The sequence below is a fragment of the Condylostylus longicornis genome, unplaced genomic scaffold, assembly GCF_029603195.1.
Source record: "Condylostylus longicornis isolate FDR11 unplaced genomic scaffold, ASM2960319v2 ptg000135l, whole genome shotgun sequence".
NCBI classification, from domain to species: Eukaryota; Metazoa; Arthropoda; class Insecta; order Diptera; family Dolichopodidae; genus Condylostylus; species Condylostylus longicornis.
The window spans coordinates 16,766,059-16,792,178 of record NW_026578103.1 but is presented as its reverse complement, the minus strand read 5'-3'; the positions used below and the strand labels follow the sequence as shown (position 1 = coordinate 16,792,178).

The following is a 26,120-nucleotide window of genomic DNA, read 5'->3' as shown; positions in this document are numbered from 1 at the left end:
ACGCATTTTCTTCAGGTTAAACACCTATCATCCGGTTTAAGAACTCTTTTTAGACTACAACATGTTCATTCTACAAAATTCTATTTAAAATCCACTCAAAAATTTACAACTCAAGTTTTAATTAAAATTAAATTCCGAAACCTTCTTTTATTTAGCAATTCTTCTATTATTTTTTAAAAACTCACAAATAGCTGCTCAAATATGTTACTTAAATACAATTTTAGTTACAAAAAATAAAATTTCCAATTTTGAAAATTTCTCAATATATTTTCTTTTAACTAATCATGGAAATGAATATTTCGTTTAGAAAAAAATCTTTTATAAAATCTAATATTTTCCTGCTCAAATTGTAATTTAATTGTTCATTATTAAGGAAAACAATAAGGTAATTTACCTAAAAACCTAAATTCATTAAAAACATAATTTAACATACATATATATAAAACATACATACACATTGTAGAAGAGCACTGTAGCCTCTAATAATAAAATGAAAAATTTTATTTCCTATATCACATAACGGAGTATATACAAAGTTTTATTGTAATATCGTTAAATAGATAATATTTTCTCTATATCCAAGGCTTATGGAGAAAACCCCCTATTCTATATTTCAAAAAAATTGCAGACAAAATTCCTATAGCAATATGAATTTGGTAAGTTTTTTTCATTAAGTGCAAAATATATAAAAAATTTTTTCTTATGTTGGATAGACCATTTTTCCCATAGCCCTCGAATATGTACAATAATATTCTAACTTAAGTATAATAAAATAAAATTTTAAAATGACAAATAAAATTGCTCCTTGTTCTCCTTTTTAAGAAAATTTTTCCAAAAAATTTATGATTGTCATGATTTTATTTAAAAAAATTTCTCTCAAAGCACAATATATGAGCAATTGAGAAATCTTCGTAGATTCAGACATACGTACATAATATAGCAACCTAATATTGCAGTTTTGATTTTAGGAATGAAAGTGGATTTTCTAAGAAAATTCCTCTATACTATTGAAAATGAATTTAGATATTCTTTTAGTTGTGGAATTAAAAAAAAAATCTGATGTTGACAGCACATAATCGATTGCAATGTGTATTGTCTAATGTAGCGAAAATTTTACAAAAGATTATCAAAATGCATTTCGAAGACTCCTTTCAATTTTAAGGAAGTTAGCAAGCTTTTAGCTAACATAAATAGAAAAGTATAAATTTGGTTCTTGGTAGAATTTGATTTGTGTCACACGAATTCACTGAGAAGTTCATCAGTTAGATTTGGTAACAACTAGAACTAAAATTTCAAGAAATTCTATCAATCCGTTCCATAGACATGATAAAAAATGTAAAATCGGTCCCCCATATGGTTTCCGAGCTCTGATTTTTCCAAAAAATTTATATTTTCGTTGTTTTAACACTTTTCTCTCTTTATACACAAAAAAAATGTAAAAATGGGACTCAAAAAGCTCCTGAGTTCTGATATATTCTAAAAGTTGATCAGCCCGCACAATAGCTAAAATAAGCTCAAATATAAAATTTCATCAAAATCGGTTCAGTCGAAATTGCGATACACGCGTCAACACACAGACCGACTGACCGCCGACATCTTCCTAAAAATAGTTTATTTACACTTTCAAAGTGTGTTCCACCGAAAACTTGATATGCGAAATTCGGTGTGATCACATTACCTCCCTTATTGTATGCCATACAGTCGGTAAAAAATAAAATAGGAACATGAAAAAGTTGTAAAAAATTATGGTAATGGTGCATAAATTGTAAATATCTACTCTTATGACATTTTTCTTCCGTTAAAGCTCTTAATGATTCAATATTTTTATTAAGTCTTCGCGAAATTATTTTCTATTTGTATGGGTAATCAATTCACATTCTTACACAAAATATAAAATGATGTACTTGAATGAACCACATATTCATAAATTATTTACTCATCAGTTTTCTCATCATCTTTAAATAATATCAGATGTTCGGCAATAATTCCGAATTACTAATTGAGATTTTAAGGTGTGTGTTATACCTTTTTACTTTAGCCCCTAACTAAATGTTATCCAATATCAATAGTTGAGCTCATAACTACTTCTTAGAGTGAAACGAAACAAAAATTATAAAATTTACAAAATTCTTGTTGCACCAAGAGCCAAAAAACTAATGAGCTACAATAAAAAAAAAATATAATAGGGTCCTTTTCTTGATAGTTTCTTGCACAAAATAATGTCACAAAAAATTTTAAAATAAAAAAATTTTCATAAAAATTTAAATTTCTTTAATTAAACCACTTTTTTGTTAAAAAAATCTTAACTTTTATGAAGAATGTTCAAATAAATAAAGAATTTAAAAAAAAACATTTCTTATAGGGTGTAGTTGGGGTTTGGAATACAAATATGTATCTACATATATAAATTTATTTGAATGCTTTCAAATTTTTGTCACTTCTTGAACTCCAGCAAAGAGGTGTCAAAAAATGTTCAGATTTTATTTGTAGTTTTTTATTGTTATTTTACTTATAAAAACGAAGGAAATTATTAAAATTAAAATATTTAACTGCTTTTTAATGTAAATAACTATGTAAACAACTACACTTAATTTTATACACAACTACACTTACAAACAAATTATTATGAAGAATTTTATACAAAAATCACTTTCCATTACACTAACGTTACATAGTGAATTCACAGTCTATAAGCTACGCATAATGTTTATAAACCCTTTTATACTTAAGTATTTATGGAATTTATTTACCAACCGCCTTGAATGCAGTAAGAAAGGTATTGTTTTCACACAAAACATCGAATACTGACATTTTTCTAGACAGATTCTAGAAATGTGTTGCAGAAGTAAAAAACGAGATATATAAAACGAACGAGATCGGACTTTACAACTGTCACTGTGTCGATTCTTGAATTTTTGCACGTATGAATTATAACTAAAGTAAAAATAAATATGTAAGAGAATTTATGTGTGAGCTTCGCCTGTTGATGAGATAAAGTGATCAATGCTAAAAGTTGAATTATATTGGAGTGTCTAAAAAATTTCAGCGATGAAATCTGAACTATAAAATGCCATATTTAAGGTAATATTAAGTTAAGTTGACGCATCGTCCCAAACAGAACACGTAGGTCACTTGGAATGCGTGTGGTATCACCGGATCTTTGTCATTTACCAACTTATTAAAACCAGTAGAATTCCTTGAAAAATCCGACATTTCCAAGTTAGGTTTGTGGCATTTACATTCGTTAGATTCGTAACCTGCTGAAAAAAGAGGTCTAAAAATTCACTGACTGAAGTTCGTCAGTGACCAACATGATAATTGAAGGTGGTTCGCCATTTTCTCCTTCTCTTCGTCTTTGAAAAATATTATTTTTGGTTGTCCGAATTTTTCCGGCTTGTTCCGTATAATCATACAATTCTTCGTTAGACGAAATGCTGTTGGTTTGTCAATTGCTGACAACTTTGGAATAATAATATTTTTCAGTTTGAATTTTTGCAATCCATTTGAAATGAATATGAGGGATTCTATCTATGAAATATACACAATTTTGTCGATATTGTGTCGATCATATCACAATTTTTTTTTGTATTTTCAGTTTGTATATTTTAGAAATTCTTTTTAATTTTCATAATTTCATGTACATGTGTATTTAATTTATTTCTGTTATACAATTTTATTATGGACGACATTGTGAAGGTAACGAAACTTATATATATATACTTATATTGTAGCAAGGTTCTTTTCTATTCGAAATCGTTCAACTCATATGCAATAATTTAGAAATTAGTTAAAGTCTCATTACTAAATAATAATCAAAGAGAAAAACACAAAATAGCAAAAACAAAAATAAATAAGTAAATACGTAAATAAAATAAACATATAATTATATTTACTGGCATTCTCAATAGTAAAACGTTCGTCAGTGTTGTTATAAACTTAAGGAGAATTTAAAAAGAAAAATAATAAAAATAAAATATTAAAAACCTAAGGCAATAAAAAACTGTGATGCAAATGAAGGTATAAAAAAAAACTTAACATATACGCGATTTTATGAGAAAAATTCGTTACCTATATACATATGTATAAGAAATAAAAGCGTGTATAAAAGAAATTCAAGCGAAAAAAAAGTAAGAAAAACCCCAGTTAAAATTTCCTTGAAAAGGTCGTTTGAAATCATTAGAAAATTCATTACTGTTTTTTAAAGTGCATATAAGAAAAATGAAAACAACATAAAACGCTCCAAATACACAAATACACTCATGCACATACAATTTATGTAAATAAAAGATAAGAACGCTTGCATGTGCCTTGTGTAAACTTTCTATAACCATACAGAGCCTTATATACAGAACAGACATAAACTTTTATGTTTATAGTGAAGTTAAACGCACCTTTAGCATGTTGTTTCCTTACATTGCATTCATGCAAACAGTTTTTTTTGTGGACAAGCTCTACATAAAAAAATAATTATTATGTTCATTTTTTGAAATCATAAAAATGTTAAATGAAAAAAGCACTATACATGGTTCTTTATGAAAAAAACAGTAAAGGTACGGGGGAAGAAGAGAAGAAAAGATTCAAAACTATAAGGTGTAAAAAATTGATTTTGTTGACTTTGTTGTTGGATTAAACATGGCCTCTATAGTAAATTTAATGTTTCATTTAGTTTTGCATGAATGCAGAGAAATTTTGTTTTTAATTACCATTTTAATATAATTAGCAAAATTTGTTATAGATATGACCGGACTTGTTATGCCATTTAAATCCATTTAAATCCTATCTATGTTATTCTATATTAAAATGACCTAGGCCTCACAATTTAAAATTATAGACGATGATGTTTTTTAAAAATGCAGAATCATATTTTTAGAAAGAGTTTAATGAAGTGTTAATAATGTCATTTTATAGCCATTATTTTGTGTTCGACAAGAGAGTTGGTTAAAATATAAACGTTTTTATTTAATTGATGAAGAATTCCATAATTGTTTAATAAATCAACTAGTTTCATTTAAATTCCATTCACTTTAAAAAAAAATCATTACTTGCGACAGCTACAAATAGAAAAAATGTCTGCCATCATAGAATTATCGGATGAAAATATCGAAAATAATTTAAAGAAATCGATGTCAATCAGTCCTACATTGTAAAATAAAAGTCCTGTATAAAGGGGTTCAAAATGCTTTCTCTACAGTTTCAAAATAGATACCTTCAATAGTTGCCTTTTAGGAATATTAAACTGGCTTTCAGTAAACTAATCAGTTAGAGTTACTTAACTAATCTTATTAGCTGATCAATTAATATCATACCCTACAACAAACGCTCGAGACCCATCCTCCTAATGAAGTCGAGAAACTTCCGCTGTGAGATCAAAGTACCACAGAAGCTCCCTCCTCCTATAATCGAAAACATCAAACTCACACAGAAGGTGCACTGAAGTTTCCTCATCCTCCTCACAGAACCTGCAAGTGTCTCCTCATCCTTCCCACAGCCAAAATTTAATTAAACTTTAAAATTCCCATAGGCATGCATTCAAATCTTCTTCTACTGAACAAAAATTTAATTTTCTGCATATTTTCAATAATTTTCTTTTAGTTTAGATAAGATTTATATAAAATCCATTCAGTTGGGAATGAAAAATCCATTATGATGAGATGGAGGGAGTAAAACTAAACCTACATTCTTAAAGATTAAATTCCAAAAATTAAAACTCTACATTTTTTTTTGTTTATGTATTCAAATACGTCGAATTAGCATAAATTGAAAATAAATTCTGTTATTTACTTAATAAAAAAACAAAAAAAAACCAACAAATTCTTCCAAAAATTCTTTTATTAATGCACCCAACAAAGAATTTAACACACTGTGAATACCGTTAATTCCAATACATTTAATCAGTTTATAATTCAATATTTTTATGTTGTTTTTTATATTTTGAAATTTATGTTTCTTAATTTTTAAACATTAATAATTAAATTTAAAATTTGAAACCATTTCCTTTGTATTTTATAGAATCCACGATGCGTGTATAATATTTTCATCTCTCCCTCTAATCATAATTAATTGTTTTGTATTAAAATTCCAGAAATTCTTTTACAAAAATGTTCACGATGACCAACAAAACATAAAAATTGTAATATGGAAAAATACAAGAAGAATTCAATTTGACTGTCAATAAATATAAAAATATATAGATCAGGTATGCCAAGTATAAGGTATTCCCTTCAAAAGGTATACAAATAAAATCTTTAACTCTGACAATATTGTAGCATTGAAGCATAAAATTCTGTGCTTTATCAGACTTGACTGACTTTTTTAATAGAGAACATAAATTAAGAAAATTATCATGAATGTAGAGTCAGGTAGAGTATTGGTAGTGTATTTCGAGCCTGCCCGCATATTTAGGCATTTTATTATAAGAAGTTTTACTTTTATAATTTTAATTGGTTTTTTCGTACAAATGTTGTCATTGCAATTCTTTTTAGGGAAATTTCAAATTTTTGCTGGATCCCGAGGCAACTGGCTTTTCTACAACTGATAGATTGCACATTTTAAATTGTATACGAGTAAGGCTGGGGATCTATATAGTCGATCTAATTGTATCGTTTCAGATTTTACCGACAATATGACCAAGTTTAATTTCAAATTACACTCAATTTGGAGAATTGGTTTCAAGACTTTCGCGCTGTATTTTCTTAACTTTTTATGGATACTTTCAAGTTTGGGAGACTCTTGAAGGATATTTTTTTAGAGATTATATGGTTATCAATTGACATGTGAGAAGTTTTTAGCTAAATTTTATTTTTGAAATAAAATTTTTGATTACGATTACATTGTTTTCCATAAAAACCAAATAAGTCAAATTTAGGGAGTTTAGGATTTCATCTGACAATAATACTGACGATTAACATATATTCAGGCACATTATTTTCGTTCATACATAAGAATTCTCCCCTTTGTTAAATGTTTAAATAATTATTTGCAATAATTTGGGTCACTTGTATAAATATCTCTATAATCTTTTACAGTTCAACAAATTTAAATTTTATAATTATAGTACATGACTAAAATTGTACTTTCCTGCATTTATAGACTGCATGCACTAATTTCAAATAGATACTTCTTGGTTGCTGATACTAAATTACATTATTTAGATAATCTAGCTTCTTTCTTAGCTTCTGTACACTCTCGTTTGACATTTGAACCTATAGGAAAAAGTAATTTATGGTACTGTCAGTTATTTTTGTATTGAGTTTTTGCGTTTCTCTCGGGATTTTCGTATGAACAAAATTTTGTTTTACTACGGAAAAAGCGGATTACATAATATGTATGCGTCCATTATCGTTCCCTATAAGAAATGAAAAAAAAAAACATTTTCATAAAACCTCTTATCTATAAGAGGTTCCCTGTTATTTTGGTTCAACTGTATTTAATTTAATATTGTGTTAAAATTAATCGACAACTATGCATCCCAAAAAATTTATTATTCTCTCTTCATTTTTCAACAAGACCACATAATTTAATTGTTTTAGTTGAATCTTCTGAATGTACAGAATTCAAAGTTTCAGCAACAACACTTTTTTTTTATATTTTATTCATAATGCATTTTAAAAAAATCCGGAGAAACAAAAAATTCAGTAAGACAACAACATAGAATCAATAGCAAAAATATCAAAAGTAAAATTTAAAAAACATAAAATAGCAATGAAGTAAAAATTATTTAAAAAAACAGAATAAACAACAATAAGAACAACGACAACAAAATAAAGAAAAAGAGAAAAGAAAACCAACTCAAACTCAAACTAAAGTGAAAAACCAGTAAAACAGTAGCACGTTAATGGCACTCACGTGTAACGATTAATTCTTCTGACATGGATGAAATTTATATGTTAATTTTGTGATTTTTTGACCAAAAGAGCAACACTTCTATCACATACACTGCAGGTTTTTTTTTTGCTCTTTTTTTTCTTACTCCTCAAATAATTCCATTAATATTATTGTGTCCAATAATTTTTCTTATTTCTTTCTGTTTTTTTTTTGCTATTCTTTTTTTTTATTATTATTTTTTTTATCAAATTTATTGGATCTATAAACATTCTTAAGGTGATATTTAAGGGCTTATTATAATGAAGTTAGATGGTCGCGATAAAATAACTTACAGAATAAGAAAAAGAAAAAAACAAAAATTAAAAAAAAAATATTAAAATTTATTTCTCTTCGATATTTCAGTAACATTAAAACTAACAAGTTTTGAGAATATTTTAAAAAAAAAAAAAAATAAAAATTAAAAACAAGAATTTTAAGTGAAACCATCATCAGAGGGAAAAGATTATAATTTTTGGAGGGCCGAATCTTGAAAATTTCATCAAAATCAAGAAAAAAGAAAAATAAGAATAAAGATAAAAAAAAATTTCCATAAAAAATTTATTATTTTTTTATTTTTTAAGCTGATAAAAGAGGAATTTTTCATCTTTATAAACAAAAATTCAACAATTATAGGAATTTTGTACAACGGATGATTAAGAATTGAAAGAATTACAAAATAAAATTGCAACTATTATGAAAAATTTTACATTATCACCAAACAAAAATAGGCAAATTAGAAGTTGTACTTGGGGAAACAAGTAGACTGAAGAAGGAGCACTTATGAAGACTACGAATCAACAATTTTGAATCTACGATTACTAAACATTTATCTGAAACGAATCTGACACGACGACTATGGATAAACTGGCTATGGGTTATAAGAGGCGTAAAAGTGAAACACAGGAGAGAAATTTATAATGCCATGCAGGTATACCGATTTAATAATAAGGACTAAGTACAGATGACGGCAATGCGATTACCAGGCTCTCTAAATCAATATATAGAATCTTGTAGAGTTTTACAATATTGTAAAATAATCCTATTTAGTTTCAACAAATAATAGATTGAAAGGTGACTAGGAAGGATAAGGTGAAGGTAAGAATTCACAGGATAACTGTGTAAGATACAAAAAAAAAAACATTACAATGTTGTTGTCTTAAAGAATAAAATTAGTTCCGATGAAGCGCAAAACTAGTACTTGTGACAAACTTATGCCAAATAAGACAGTTTGATTTTGAACTAGTGATACTGTAATTGAAACTAAAACGCTGGGTATAACAATCACGCATAATAAGAATGGTAATCACACAATATAAATGATGTCATATTTTTTTTAAATTGTACAAATGAGCAGCTTAGATCCCACCATTGGTTAATAAGAAGCTCTCATCAGAGAATACATATTACGATTTTATATATGAAAAAAATTTTTAACATTTTGGGATTAATATATTGGTCAATAAAAAGTGGAAATGATAAATTGTGCCAATTTAATTTGTTGCAAATGACAGGTAATAATCAAGATTGATACTGTATATAGTAGTAGAAAAAAGTCCCGACAGACATTTTTTGGATGACTACGTACAATCTTATCTTGCAATAATCATGAAAAATAAAAAGTCTGCAGAAGCTCGAATGGTAGATTATCCTTGTACAATTCATTTAACTACCTCTATCAGATTACTTTTCGCACGCCGCCTTTTCGGAATCCAAATTTTTTTTATCATAGTTTTTATCTGACGAAATTCAAGTTCTGCTTCATTCCCGAAATCCTAAAATACAAAAATTGTGATTTCCATATTTGCACGAATTGAAAGGTAGTACCATTCAAATTGTTTGGTACTACCTTAAAATTTTTCTGATTACGAAAATCGAATTGCATAGTAAGGTCTCCATAGCTTTATGAAAACGTATTATAAACGAACGTATTATTTCAGGATCACCATCTCTTATAAACAAAAATTGTATACCAGTTTTTAATGTTTGATGAAGAAAAAGCATATAAAAACAGAAAAAAAAAAATTTAAAAATACTTTAAGAGGATATTGATCCAAACTTAAGATTATATTTTGAGTCAAAAAATAAAACCAGAAGCTCTACATTTGAAGGATTTAAATAAATTATTAATTTATGTTTGTTGTCTGTTGTAATTTGGAAGCGAAACAACAAGCAAACAAGGGGCTAAAATAATGTTTAAAAAAAACATACAAACAAAAACAAAAAAGTTATTGTAGCGCGACACAAATTGAAGTGAAGAGGTTTAAAACCAAAAAAAATTAAAGTCATCATTTGCATATACCCACATACTACATACACACTTGCACATACTTTTTATGCATGTTCGACATACCTTTGCTTCTATACATGTATAAGAGATAAAAAATTTGATTTTTAATTAGTTTAAGAAGTTTTTCAAGTTTGACAAAGAACACATAAAAGAATAGTAGTTTTGGTGTTCTTTGTGCATATAAAAATAATTTGTGTACTTTAATGCTTTTGTATATGGAGAATTTTTTTTTTGTAATTTCCTTTTTAACATAAATACGAGTCACTTTACGACGACAAAATTCTAATAGCATTATCATCAGCTCGAAAATAAGAAGATTACAATATTTTATTAAAATAATTAAAATGCAAATTATTCTATAATTGATGTAAAATTAGAAGGACAAAAAAAAAGGAATTTGAAAAATGTTAATTTTAGTCTTATCAAAGTTAAGATACCCTGCTACTATAACTAAATTTATTTCTTGAAGTAATTTCTTAATAACAATATCACTGATTTGAAAAGCAGTCCCAAAAGTTATTCTTTCAAAAATAATTGTGGCTTTATAATAAAACCTTTTTTGAAATTTTTTAAATTAACTCTCATATTAATAAATAATGCACTAAAAATATTTGAGCCTCACCTTGGTTATTTGCAAGAGCGAATGAGCTCGCAAGGCATGGAATGACTCTCGAGGTTCTATCTAAAAAGGTAGATTTGGGAATGTCTTTGAGCACATGAAAGCCTGTTACTGCGCAATGCGGCAATGGAGTAATCCAATAGCAGATGAGAAAATGGAACGACATGCTGTGCGACCGGATAATTTTGGCCTAATCTAGATCTACGTCACACAGCAAATCTGGTGTCTCTCATCGGAGTTGTCATAGGATTATAACTGAGCATTGTTTAATTGTGTTCGCCAGGAGGGTAGGGCGCCCGGCTAACAATCTCTAATCAGGAGCCAGAGAAGGAGGATGAGACGGTGGCTTATCTTCTGTGCTCATGGTTAGCTTTGGTCAGGGAAGGGGAAAATTCTTGGCTTACATTTCTTTTTGCGAATTACGGATCTGGAAAATCTAAATACCAGGCATCGAAACCGGTTTATAAAGAACTCGATTGGTTCTCATGACGGTGGCGGTATGGTGATCCAGCGGTGTCAAAATCATTGTTTGTGATAAATGAAGCTATTCATTCCAAATTTGAAGATTTTGGAAAAGGCTCCGACTTGATAATGATACCCGGCTGATTATATTTAATTTTCAAAAGGAATGAGATTCAACTGTGTTCGAGGAAAGATTTCTGTACGAAAATATCACAAAAAATCTTCCTCTTACATATGTCATTTCTGGACGAATTAAATACGATACATAAAATATGAACGTGTTTAATATGAATATGGAATATTGTAAAACATAACATAATATGTACAGTACAAACATAATATGTACAGTCGAAACTCCAATCATCAAATTGTGTCAAATCAAAAAATTGTATGCTGAAGAGGTTGTTAACATTAAAATGTTTTGTATTTACTGATTTCATTTTACAAAAACTGTTCCTTCTGCAATAGCAAAAAGAATATTCTGTTTATAGTGAAAAACGCAACAAAACAGTTCATGTTAAAAGAGTTTTATAAGAATTCGAATTATAGGGGTTTGACTGTATACCAAATAGCCAATAATTTTAATTCTTGCTTGTGGAATTGTTCCCATTTCTAGTGTTTGAAGTTTGAATTCAAAAATTTCTAAATAATATTACAAATATTTAGTTCAGGGAAATTCGAAAAGTATATCTGGTCTGCAAACATATAGTAGCAAACTCCTTATAGCAAAATACTAATGCATAAAATTCAAATTAATATTGATTTCTCTTATATTGTGCAACGTACCTTGATGTAAATTGTGCATCTAGCCTCATGGATATTCTATTAACCTGTGCATAACACATAAGGAGTTTTGAAATTTTAAATAAAAGATTTTCACAATTTATTCGATCTTATTGAAATTTTTTTTTTATCTTAAAACTCTTATTTAAAAATGCCCTTAAAAATTTTATTATCCTTGGACATTTTCCTTAATAAAAATTCATTTTCTCGAGAAGGAATTCAATACACAAACTTTAAATCAGACAACGATATTTTATGGCCTAACTTTTTATTACATTGTTGCATATTTTATATTTTGCAATAATTCTGTTTGCGTTTATTGTAACTAAGGTTCATTTTAAAAAAAAAAAAATTTTTTTTAAATTGAACAGATCAATTTAGATTTCAGCATACATTAAGTATTTTATTTCTTTTTTTTGCCTTTTTCTCTTTAGTATTGCAAATATACTTAATCCCTTAACAATTTTATATTTAATGTACGGACGATATATAAGAAATTTTTCTGATATTCCTTAATGTCGTAATATTGACTTAATTTTCATTATTTTTATAGTAGTATTGTACAAGTTTTTCTTTATTTTTTTATCTGTTATTCCTAAATAATGCCAGTTTCTGGAAATCGTAAACGATATTCTATAAGTAAAATGTACATACTCGTATGTATATAAAAAAAGAATGTAGGATTAACCTTTCAACAATAAATGAATTTTCTGTCGATCACGAAAAACACATCAATTTTATTTGATATGTTGTGTTGTTTGACGTTCTTCAAAATCGTGAATAATTTTTCCCTTTATTTTCATTTTATTTTTATTAAATGATTAAATTTAGTTCCCTTTTTTTTATATTTTCAGTATTGCAATGCAATAAGAATGGTATTGGTTACGTTTATGTAGAGATTCACTTTTATTGAATACGATTTTAACCCATAATTTTAGTGATTAAAAAACAGAAATGAGAACTATATTAATCGACTAACTTTAAAATTGTTTTTTTTTTCTTTTCTTTAAATTGGAAATCTATTAAGAAAAATTATTTTGCCAGTATGAGAATTTAAATATTTTATTGTTAGTATGCTTATGGGGAATAAATTTTGACTATTTTATAGGGAAAAGGAATACAATTTTAATATTGTTTAAGGCATCAGGAATACAACAAAATCCATGTACACATATTTTTGGTAATAATTATTTAAAATGTGCAAATTTTATAAAAGAAATAATCAAGTTGAGCTAACTAATAGATCTTGCAACTAAATTTTGGGAAAAATTTCTCATGTACAAAATGCTAAAATAGCGGATTCATTTCTCATGAAAATATTAATTTTTGTTGTAGCGTATTCAAAGGTCCCGATATTTGGTTCTGAAAATTTTCAAACAAATTTGCATTCTCCAAAAAAGTTAATCAAAAATTCAAGGAAAATCGTTTATTACATCTTAGATTAGTCAAAGAAAAATTTGATTTGTCTTGAATTGGTACTGCAAAATCTCAAGTTTCGGTTAGTTGAGATGGAAAAGTTTTCTAAACAGTTGATGATATAGAATCAAAACATTTTCACAAATATTATATTTGAGAAAAAAAATTGGACATATTATAAACTTTTACTTTTCAGTTGCTTGTATACAGTGACGTACTATGCGATATATATATATCACTAGATTGCCCACCGAAATTAAAAATTTCCGTTAGAGCACATGGAAGTTATTAATTTTTTGGCAATTCTATAAGCAAGAAGAACATCAAAAACTGAAAAATTCAGTGAGGTATAACAGATTGTATATGTTGCTAAATAATTTAAATAATATTGAATAAAATTTACGTTAAAAACATTTTTGCTTTTGTTTCTGATTAAAATTATGGCAACAAAAACCATTATTTGCAACTTACTTGCAACAAAACCCAACACTTGTACATAATTGCAACAAAACCCCACATTGGTTTTCTTAAATTACGTTTTTTGTTCAAAATGTCTTATTTATCTTTATTATTTCTTAACAGAAAGGCTTAAGCCCCTTTTTTTTACGAGTATAAATAATATAATTTGAAATATGAGTGCTGAATTACCCACAAAACATTTTTTCCATTTTACTCAAAATTTATTAATCTGCAAATGTATCAGTTTTGATTCTGCTATCTTCATATGATGAACAAGACATGAATGGAGTTCTCCGTGCCCCGGTCATAGAATCTCCATCGCTGCGTATTTGATCTGCCAATTTATTGTAAATATGAGTTAAATGGTCTGTGCCCTGCGACAAACCATGATAGAACTCTCAGTGAAGAGCGGCTATGCCTTACAATGTCAAGAATGCCCACGATCAGTAATATATGATATTTACTCATTTTCTTCTGAACATTTGGCGAGTAAAATAGCATTCCGCTGATTAGGCTCCTAATAAAAACATTACAAGATTTTTTTAAATTCTTGTTTTAATTCTTCTTATCTTGAAATAATTATGCAGGTACTGATTTAACACCTGTTGAATATTGGTAAATAAAATGTATGTACCTTTTGCCAAAATTACTAAATTAAATTCTGAGTACTATACTATACTCGGGCGTAGTCGTTATTACGAGATTGGAATTCAAGGTTTCTCTTTAAAGCGCATGTCCTCACTTTATATTTGGATATTTAGATACGTTTAACAATTGCATTACCTGATTATTACCGTAATATTTTCAATAAAAATAATTGAGTTGCTATAGGAACTTTGACATAGCAAAACAAATTTAATGTAGTTTTCGAATATAATTGGACATTAATATTATTGTAAGAACAATTAAAATTATTCAAAATATTTACAGTGAAAAATAAATTAAATAATAAAGTACAAATGATTTTGTGAAAAACAGGTTAAAAAAACATTGAAAATTCAATTAAAAATTTTTGTAAATATTATTTAAAAAGTGTTTTAAAAAATTAATTCTGAGTCCGTAATTGAAAATGGAATTTAATATTAATAAAAAATTATATTGAAAGTATTTGGTTAACTTAAAAATTTTATTAAATTTTCGTATTTACCTGAATTAATCAGGGATACGGAAAAATCTTTATTAATATTCTCAAAGAATGCATTAATTTCAAACAATACGGACATTAAAAATTTTTTATAAAAGAATAAAATTGGAATGCATTTTATTTCTGATTGAATGACTCAATTATTTCACTTGTGGGGACATATATACATATACATATGCATGTACATACCGATGTATATTAAAATAAACTTTGTACATACTTACATTTTTTATAAAATTCAATCCAAATAATTCTTATATACTTTACGATTATCCTTTTATATTTTACCGATATTTCAATAAAAATTTTAAAACTCTGTTGCACTATAAATTAAATTTAAAATTTTTGAATTGAATGTTAATAATTTTTAAAATTTTCTAATATTAAGTAATTCTAAATAGTACAAAACAGCCTATACATTCAAGTTTATTATTGTGAACTGATCTAAAATTAAAAGTTTTTCAATTTTTTTTTTTTTTAATTTAGATGTTGACTCATAAGAGTCTTTCATGTAAGGTCTTATATAGGTTATAATTAATTTTAGTAAAAAAAAGAAGAAAAAATAAAATGAAAAAAAAAATTTTTGTCTTTTTCATTGACTACAAAAAGGATAAAAGTGCAAGTTTTTGGCCAATATACAAAATACGGCATTAAAAAATTTTTCCTCTATTTAAGCAAAAAATATGAAAAACAGATGAACAAATCCTTGAAAAAAAATAATTTGTGAATGCAGTAGGTCTAGATAATTTTTCGTTTTTTTTTTTTTGTTAATAAAATGCAGATATATTTTCCATTCATAATACCCTATTGTATAATTATAATTAAATCGGTTTGAAATTTTTATTACTCCGGTGTATTAATTAGTGGAATTTTTATTTAAACTAGAATTGCTATAGAGTATAGAGTTTAGAGAGTGTCAACTCTGCGATACGCTTAGAAATGAATTATTTTAAGAATTTGTATAACAACTGTTACACCGTTTCTTCTTTATTTTAAAGTTTCTGATCGTCTATTTCGCTATTTTACTCGGAAAGTGAAAAGAAAGTGAGTAACTATCATATATTTGATGAATTTATATTTGATGACGAGTGAGAGGAATTATTCGATATTGTGTATTTTGTTCTTTTGCAAACTGTATACAAAAATTATTCACTTTGTTTTTGAACGTGAAGCGTTCTGTTGATTATTTTGAGAAAAAATGCAAAACTCCAATTGAAAATATAAGTAATTCTACTGGAAAAATGAAATATCTATTAGAAAAACGAAGAATTCTTATTTGAAAGTGAATAAAAGGTGAGTAAAAAAGCTAGATAGACGATTAGGCTGTAAATGTGTATTGAAATGAAAACATTTGTGCTAGTTTATGGCAGATATGGAATTTAGTAATTTCAATAAGTTTTATCAAATATAACATTCATAATAGTATATTGGGTTGTGCGAAATTTTAGTAAATTTTAGCTACTATAGTTTCCAGAATAACAAGAATTTTTGAATAATTATTATGCTTAGTATATTTCCTAGTACCTATTGAAAAGTTGAAACTATTAATATTTCTTGCCAAAGTTGAAATCGTAGTCAAATTTCAATTACCTATGAGTCTTAGTTCCGAAATCTTTATTTCCTTTCTGATACACTCCTTATTCGTTTACACCAATAGTTCAAATTGCACCTGTATGCTGCCGAATCATTATCTGTGGATTATTTAATTAATTTATAGATAACTGATTAAAAAATTGCATTTACCTTTTCCAGAATGTGATTATTTTTTCAAAATCTGGAACATGATCATTTGAAATTTTTATTCAAATGTATTAATTGTCTCTGACCACAAAAAATTTCAAATAATTTCTCTAACGTTGCGCATTCATATAACTTAAGACTTGCTTTTATTTTTTGTGATTTTTAAATTTTGTGCTTTCAAAATCAAAAATTGCGTTCCTTTATTGAAAAATTTAAAATTCGTTTCTCATTTCAATGTGATTATGTTCCAACTTATTGATTCAGAATATTTCAAATAAAAAGAAATTGTTTCCTTGTATCCTTAAGCATAACAACCCAATTTCTGTTTCTTATTTGTTTACCCTATTAAAATCTTTTGAATCCTACTTGATGTACTGAGTTATTCAATAAATATTTTAAATTTTTTATTTTAATATTAATTCAGCCCCAGTCGCTTTTTGAATATTTCAAATTGAAAGTGTTAATATCTTTAAATTTTTATTTTAAAATTTGCAAGTGAAATACAACTAGTTACAATTGATATTCTGTGTTGGTGATCGTAATTCAAAATTGTTCTGTTAAATAACCCTATTATAACGTTCTTCCATATTTTTGCATCTAATTTTTCATTTTAGTTATAAATTTTTTTTTTTGAATTACCAAATTATTATTAATGATTTGAATTATTCCAATATCATGGAATATTTTATCAACGTCAACCATCGACATTATTATAATCATTTAAAATCGTTGACTTAAAAAACCAATAACCATGTAATCATATATTATCAGTTTAAATACATAAATACATGATTATATATATAGTATGTACATATTATATTGTACGTGTATATTGGATGGCATATTATGACGGACTATAATATTTAAAATTAACATCAATGTTGCAAAAATTGCTGGTTTAGTTCCAATTATAATTTTACTCTTATTTTTTTCCCCCTTTCTTCAATAAACAAACCACTTGTTTGTAGAGATTTGAGAATGAAGAGTTCATCGTGTAAAATGGTATTGTAGACTATAATATGCAGAATTGCCTTAAAATTATTATGTGATTAATTTGTTACATTAACGAATGTTCCATACAATGTTATTCTTGAATTTTAAAATGAAAAAAAAAATAACGACATTTAAGTGTTTGTTAAGGATATTTTTTTAATAAGATGAAAGGGCAAGAGATACAAGGTAGTATAACATGAAACTAAAGCAGATTTTTCATCAAAAATGTAAAGAACAAAAAAAAAGTATGAGAAGCGATGCTAATTTTTAAGAACATTAATATTTTTTTTATGATCGAAAATTATCATTCTGCAGGTTTCAATAAAACGAGAAAAAAGAAAACAAAAAGTCCGACAATTTATCATTATTACATGTGTTTATTTATGCAGGATGGTATTTGAAAAAAAGGACAAAAAAAAACAATTGCGCTCAATGAAACAATGTTGTTTGTTTTAAAATTGTGTTCCTTCTCTGGCAATTTCCATTAAATGCAATGTTTTCAATTCTTTTAAAGGGTGCTAGTCATTTAAGAGTTATTTTTTTTCAAATTTTTAGAGCAATATTTTAAAATTAAAATTTTCAATTACCGAAAATTCTTCAAGAATTTTGCATCTTTCTAAATTTACATTGTTCTCTACCTATATCAAATAAATAATTGTACGGCTTAAAGTAGTCCTTTAATTTCTATTAACATGCAAACTATAGGTAATTTTCTCAATATTTTTTATTACATTAAAAATTACAAGTTAAATATTATGAATAAATTTGCCACTTTATATTAGAATTAATGAAATCTAATTGAAAACTGTAAAATATACAGCAGGATAATTTAATCGCACCCACCATATTTTTCACTCAATTTATTTTAATGATTAAAAATCACAACTTGCCTAAAAAATATTAGTGAAAATTAGGCATTATTAAAAATTACTTGTTTCCATTAAAGTATCTTAAAGTAAATATTTTATTTCTTTTTCCAATTTTCAAATTGATTATTTTGACATCAAAAATAGTCATAGGTTTTAAATAATTTTATTAACTTCACTTCGAATAAAATGAACTCGAAATTATCATCTATAAATGCATTAAATATCATTATCATTAAAAAATGAAAAAAAAAAAATGAAATTCACGAATTCATAATGCTCTCTTGATTAAAACGTTTTAGAAAACACCTACGCAAAAAAAAAATTGCAAAATATTTCGACAATAATACTTAAGAAAATAGATAAAGCATATACTATACAGCTTTTAAGTTAGCTGTGCAATTAAGTGTAATAACATTGGATTTTGAATATGAAATGTGCATACGAGTAAGAAATGTATGAGAGTGTATTAAAAGTGTTTGATTTCAAATAACAGAATGAAATAAGTATGATATTGTATTTAAAGTGGTGTTTGGTCCTATAAAGGCGAAGTTCTGTAAGGAAATGAAGAGCCTAACTGAAACCGAACTCTACAAATTATTTGAATTTATTAAAAGGATAGATATCAAGTGAGCGCTGTAGATGTGATAACTGGAAAGAGGAACATAACACATCTACTTCTTGGGCTAGTTTATTAATTAAAATGGAAGCGTAACCTTAATTTTACCTAACTTTAATTTTAATACAGCGGTTTTGTATTATCCTTTGTTAATTATTATTAATAAAAATGTCATTTTCACTGTTATTTCCTGTGTAGCGTGAATTATAAATTCTATACAAACTAAATGATTTCATAGAAAAAAGTTAGTATGTATACTCGTGCAGTGGCAAAAACTTTTTGTAATAATGCCATGTAATAAATTAAATGGCATTGAAAGATGTTCAGAAATACTCAGATTGCAGACGAATAATTATGTTCGAGGTAAATTTTATGCTTTGATGAATCCAATTGAGATCAATTCTATTAATTTACCATGAAATAGTTTTCGAAACACACATGGTATACATATTAATTTTAGATTTATACATTATCGAATGTATTAAATAGAGAAGACTGTAAGGTTTACGTTTTGAAAGCTTTACACTTCAATTTATCTATCCTATATAATAATTCACATTCTCCATCCAACTGAGCAACAGAAAAATGATATATTTAAATGAAGGAAAAGAGGACGTGTCAACGTAGCAAAACAAACAAGAAAAATATGTTTGATTCAACAAAATTGCTCTCGAACAAATTACTCAAAATTGCTCAAATATTTTTGTATAATCATACAAGTTGTACAATAGACGGACAATCTTACACAATAAATATGTTCTATAAATAAAATACATATAAAAAATTGATTTTTTTTTTATAAAATTTTAAATATAAAAATAAAACAAAAATAAAATACTTTTTCAATAATAAAGAAAACCAAAAAAACAAAAAAAAATTCCATCGAGAAAATACCATGACTTTCAGGCAAATTACTTTTCAGGAAATTTTTTCAACTGGCATCAAATGATCATTACAACAAAACAATAAGAATATAGCAAAAGATGAAGAGTCAGTAAACATCAACAACGATAACGACAACCACCACATTATAGTAAACAAAAAATTAAAAAAAAAACATAAAGGATACACAAAAAAATCAAAATACCATGAATATCGTGTGCATGCCATTAAATTGAAATTTCAATCGAAATGCAAATAAACATAAATTTTAAATTACAAAGTTAAAAAGAAAGAAACTAAAATATAAAGAACGCAGAAAGCAAGAGGAAAACACAAAGAAATAAATATAAAAAGAAAACAAGAAAAATGAAAATTAGATGGAGAAAATCAGCGACAAACGCTAATCATATATTGATCCAACTTTAAAAAGAATAACATTGAGCACAGCAACATTGTTGTTAATCCCATTTAGTAACCTTCAATTCAAATTCCATACACTTAAGAGGAATTTAATCGCGACTATGACAAAAGGTTTTCTTATATTCTTTGAGTCTCTTGTGCATTTAATAACATTATAAATTGAGGTAATAAGGCTAGCCGTCTTTAAGGTTATTTAAATATTTTCAATTGATTATATATTTTTCATTTTCTTCTTTATATTATGGAAAATAAAAGGGACACATTTTTTCTCTTCTTTCTTATTTAGGTAAAATATACATTAAGATCATTTCCGATATGGATTTGAAATATTTTCAAGCGATATCATTATTTCGTCGTAGAAATTACGAAAAATGTATTGAAGTTTGTAATGCATTGTTACAAAATTGTCCAAGTCAACAACTACAACAAGCAATATCTGGTGTTAATGTTAATAAAAATACTAACAGTAGCCAAAATGATTATAAAAAATCACAATTCTATTCAAATGCAAATAACAATGATAGTAAAAATCAATTATGGATGATTGAAGGTATTTGGCAATTAAAGATGAGAGCTGTAACACAAAGAATTTTCGTTGATGATTTAGAAACTATGGATGATAATAATATAGGTTTTTAAAATTTTATTTTATTATAAATAATCAACGAAAATTTTCGGAAAGGACTAAAATAATATTCTAATAAATTTCTATTGTTTTTTTTTTTTAGAAAATGTAGATATCGAATTTGAACGTATTGCAACTGCTGCAAGACCTGGAACTTCAATTAAAACAGCATTTATACATCGACCGAATACAAGAGGTTTAATATCATCATCAACTGCTGCAAGACCAAAAACACTTTCATCACGTCCAATAACTGGAATGGTTTGTATTATTTTGTATAAATTTTCAATGAAATCAAATAAATTTACGAAAACGAAAAATAGTCACGTCCCGGTACATCATCAAATCGACCCGGTTCAGCAATTAGTAGCCGTCCACCTACAAGAGCTGGTACTGCAAGACGTATACGTGTAACATCAGCTGCAGCTTATTCAATTGGTGATCCTACTTCAGCACTTTTTCAAGCATCACGTTTAAATCCAACAATTTATGCTGAACGTCCTGCAATTATTAAACCATTATTTCAATTTTTATTTTATCATGAAGGTGATCCACAAAAAGCATTAAGTTTATGTGAAGCTGTTGCTGAAGTTAATAAACAAAAAATTGATTGGTGGTGGGAACAACAACGTGGACGTTGTTATATTGCACTTAATCATCCAAGAAAAGCTGAAAATTTTTTAAATAAATCTTTGGGAATGTTACCACATCCTGATACATATTTACTATTATGTAAATTATTTATAAAATTAGATGAGCCAATGAAAGCCTTACAATTAATTGAAGGAGCTATCGAAAAAAGTCCTTATGATATTTCATTTAAAACACAACAGGCAAGAATTTATGAACTTTTAGACAAAATGGAAGATAGTATTAAAATTTATAGAAAAATAGCTGAATTAAATCCAATACATCCAGAAGCTTTAGCATGTATTGCTGTAAATTATTTTTATGATAATCAACCAGAGATGGCATTAATGTATTATAGGTAAATTAAGTTGCAAATAAAATGAATTTCTTGGAATTTAGAAATTAAAAATTTATACAAAATTTTGTCTCATCTACTAATACGGGATACATCTAATACAAGAGCGATTCTCTATTCTTAAATTATTCAATTCGTTGGAGAATTATAAATCATGCACAATTCAATAAGGTTTACTTTACAATCATTTTGAGATAATAAGAAAATTTAGAAAAAAAAACAACGTAATTTTTGACTTTAAAAGAAAACATAGAGTCAGTCAGCTCTGTCTATGATATTGTTCTAAAATTATGAAATATTACAATATGAAAGAACAAAATGAATTAAGAGCTTGAATAATATTTGTGCATATACTTATAGTTGTATATTGAAATTCTGCACAAACTTTCTTTAATATTAAACATTTCATCGTCAGTATTGGTTTTTTCATGAAGCTTGACAATAGAATATACTAAACTATTTAGTCGCGAGCAAACTTTGATTATTTATTTTGTGTTTCTTGTAAAATGACGATCTTTTTCGTTGCATGCTCACTCTAATTTGTCAAGACAGCTCTTGTTTGCCATTAGACTTAAATTCATACAAATTTCGTACTAAAAATCTTACAAATGGAAGTGATTTATTGAGTAAAATAAAATTAATAGGAAAATCTTATAAGAATCGTACATTCATTTAAACGATTTACGATTATATTTTAGTTTAAACATAGAAACGCAAATTATTGAAATATACTCTGCTCAACAAAGCAAATATGTTGTTATCCTCAAAACATTTTACATACAATCAATTTACTTAAAAAGGAAAATAGTTTCAAATCTTAACGTAAGCAATATTTTTAATTAAATGCAATATTTGTCAAAACGTAACATAATCATCATAAAAATCAATTTTACGATTTCATCGAAATTAAATGACATCTAAAATGAATTACTGTCCATTCCTGCAATAACAAAATCTATAAGTATAATTTACCCTTAAACAAGCTAGAAAAAACTAAACCTATTTTCTTCCATTTTTGTCTTTTTTTCGTTTTTTTTTGTAATTTTTTCTTATTTTCAGGCGAATTTTATCAATTGGTGTTCATAGCGCTGAATTATACTGCAACATTGGCCTGTGCTGCTTATATGGTGGTCAAATTGATTTAGTTTTACCATGTTTTCAGAGAGCACTTAGTTTAGCTAATGCACCTGAGCAAAGAGCTGATATTTGGTATAATTTAAGTTTTGTTGCATTGGTAAGTAAATCCTATCGCTTATACGATGGTTGTGAATTTCAATTTCAATTCATTTAGAATTATTTTTTAATTTAATTTCATTTAATTTCTTATATTCTATCATAATATTATTTTATAAATTCTGTTTCTTTTTCCATCATCTTCTTCATCTTATATACATAGATACGATTAATTTTAAGGTTGTTTATGTAGTTGTTTTCATAGTTTCTTCTCAAAGATCTAAATTAATATAAAAAAAGATAAATATAAATATTTTTATTTTTTTTTATTTTATTTCTGAATTTTCTTTAATTTATGCACTTAGTAATGTCAGGAAATTATCCAATTCAGTTTATATTCATTTTATCTAAAGAATTTAAAATTATGAATTATGTAGGCATTTACAGGTTAGGCCATCATAATAATCAAAGAAAATGAAATAAACAATATATTTTTTTATACATATTTTGTATATGTGTTGGTGCGTGCGTAGCTCGTTTTTTATTTTGGCATTTATTCTTAATACTATTAGTTATCCTTATCAAACGACTGATTCAATAAATTCGGATCAAACCAATGTTTTATAAAGTAGCGCATTTCTAAGTGCAAAATAATAGAACACCTTTTTTTTCTATTTTTAAAAAAAAGGTGTTCTATAATGCATGTGATTGATCTTTTAATGTTATATTATGCTATAATTATTGCATACTTTTAGGGTAACAAAAAATTTAATTTTTCCCATTTCAATCAACAAATTGTTAATTCACATAAAAACTGCGAAAGTAAAAATAAATATACTTTACCATAAATCCTTACTATAGTTTTGTACTCATTGAATGACAATAATTGTGCATAAAGTACTCAGTGAAGTTGATCTCTTCCAGATTTTGTGTTGGTAGTGACAAGACAAGATTTTTATATACACCTTTTTTCTGATATTATATACACAGTACCATACCATTGTTATAGATTTCCTAGGGTAGGTTTCGGGCCTGTGTTTACGATTAAGAAATACTAAAAATTTTGTTTATAAATTCAATTCTTCAAATAACATTATTTAAATTTCAAACAACATACATACATTAAATTAAAATTACGCCATTATCATGCATTAAATTAAAAATTATACATAAATAAATTAAATTAAAATTTAAACTAAATACTTCATACACCGTATTTATTTTATAGTTCAATGTATACCATATGAAAATAACATTCCTCCATTATTTAATGTAAAATATGTACTTATTAAAATGCGTGTGAAGAAAATATAGACAGACGAAAGTTATCAGTTGAACACTCAGTTTCATACGTTTTATTAAAATTACTGTTAATATCCGAAGATCTTTGCTTATTGACATAATAAATGTACCATATGAGTCTCGATTATTTAGAGAACAATTTTTACAATTAACTAGACTCGATGGCGAATTTTTATTATATTATATCTAAGGGATTATAAGAACATGGGAAAAATGTTGAATTACCATGACTTTAACGTAGACTTCTTCAACTGTATACAATACTGTTTTCGTTTTGTACATAGCTTTTATTTTTTTTTGTATACTACAATTCTTTACGATATGGTTACTCTGTTTATGATTGCATAAATATTTTCTTACAACATTGTTGGTCAATTTTCATATTTTCTTAATTTTTATTTTCCTGATTATAAAGCCTCTTCATTTAAAATTTTTTTTTAACTTCATATTCTTCTTATTATTTTTCTTATTAATATTAATTTTATATGTAATTATAAGTGTGTATATAAAATTTATGAATATTTTATTATAGACAACTGGAGATTTTCATTTAGCAAAACGTTGTTTACGATTATGCTTAAGTTCAGATAGTTCAAATGGTGCTGCCTTAAATAACTTGGCAGTTTTATCAGCACAATTTGGTGAATATCAGAAGGCTAAATCATATCTAATGGCTGGTAAAAGTACATTAATCGATTGTCCAGAAATTGAAAATAATTTGAAAATAATGGAAAAATATTAAAAAAAAAAAAAGAAAAATCTGAAAAACAAAAACTTTTTTTCTTTTCTTTTGCGAAATTTATAATGATTAAAAATTATTAGCTTTATTGTAATTGTAAATATGAAGATGAAAATATGAAAAATATTTTGTAATTTAATAAAAAATTAATAATAATGTAATTTATTAAATTGTGTAATAAAAGAGAAAATTGTAAAATAGCAATTGTTTATGGAAAACTTCAAAATTGAATGACAGGCTTTCTGCGGTGTGATAAATGCAATGTTTTGAATAGAGAAAAACAATAAAATATTAAATTACAGTTGCCAGCATATGCTTATATTTATATTTTATTATAAACATCAATAATAATAAATTAATGTGATGGATCGCGATGAAAACAGATTCAAAACTAATTTTTAACAACATGCATTAATGAAAATGTAAAATTTGATTTGGATGAAGAGCAAGCGATTCCCTTTGCTAGATTAGTCTGTCACAATCGATCATCACCATTAAAACCATCATGACTCATCACCATCAAAACCGTCATGATTCATCACCATCAAAATCAAAGTGATCGTTCAAATTCTGATTATAGCATAAAATCCAAATCAATGGAACTAAGTCACTATAGCTTATAAGAAACTGTATTAGAATGACTGTAATTGCGCACTATAATTTAAAGGAAGCTAAACAATAATTGAGCAATGAAATATCTTAATAAATTTTAAATGTTTTCTATTATTCAAACTAAATAAATT

The 26,120-nt window shown here is 26.3% G+C and overlaps 1 protein-coding gene across 3 annotated transcripts; it reads left to right on the top strand.

Moving 5' to 3' along the window:
* Window positions 1-14,767: 14,767 nt before the first annotated feature.
* Window positions 14,768-25,478, top strand: LOC129615340 (tetratricopeptide repeat protein 8). Of its 3 annotated transcripts, none has more exons than XM_055530487.1 (7): window positions 14,768-14,867; window positions 20,174-20,717; window positions 20,840-21,184; window positions 21,282-21,439; window positions 21,502-22,166; window positions 23,223-23,397; window positions 25,171-25,478. In XM_055530487.1, the coding sequence occupies exons 3-7, from the start codon at window positions 20,869-20,871 to the stop codon at window positions 25,378-25,380; spliced, it is 1,524 nt and encodes a 507-aa protein (XP_055386462.1). In that variant the 5' UTR covers window positions 14,768-14,867; window positions 20,174-20,717; window positions 20,840-20,868; the 3' UTR covers window positions 25,381-25,478. The 3 variants fall into 3 exon arrangements, with proteins under 3 accessions (XP_055386462.1, XP_055386464.1, XP_055386463.1); XM_055530488.1 differs by lacking the exon at window positions 14,768-14,867 and adding an exon at window positions 15,842-16,326; XM_055530489.1 differs by lacking the exon at window positions 20,174-20,717 and having other exon boundaries at window positions 14,835-14,867.
* The last annotated feature ends 642 nt before the right edge of the window (window positions 25,479-26,120 follow it).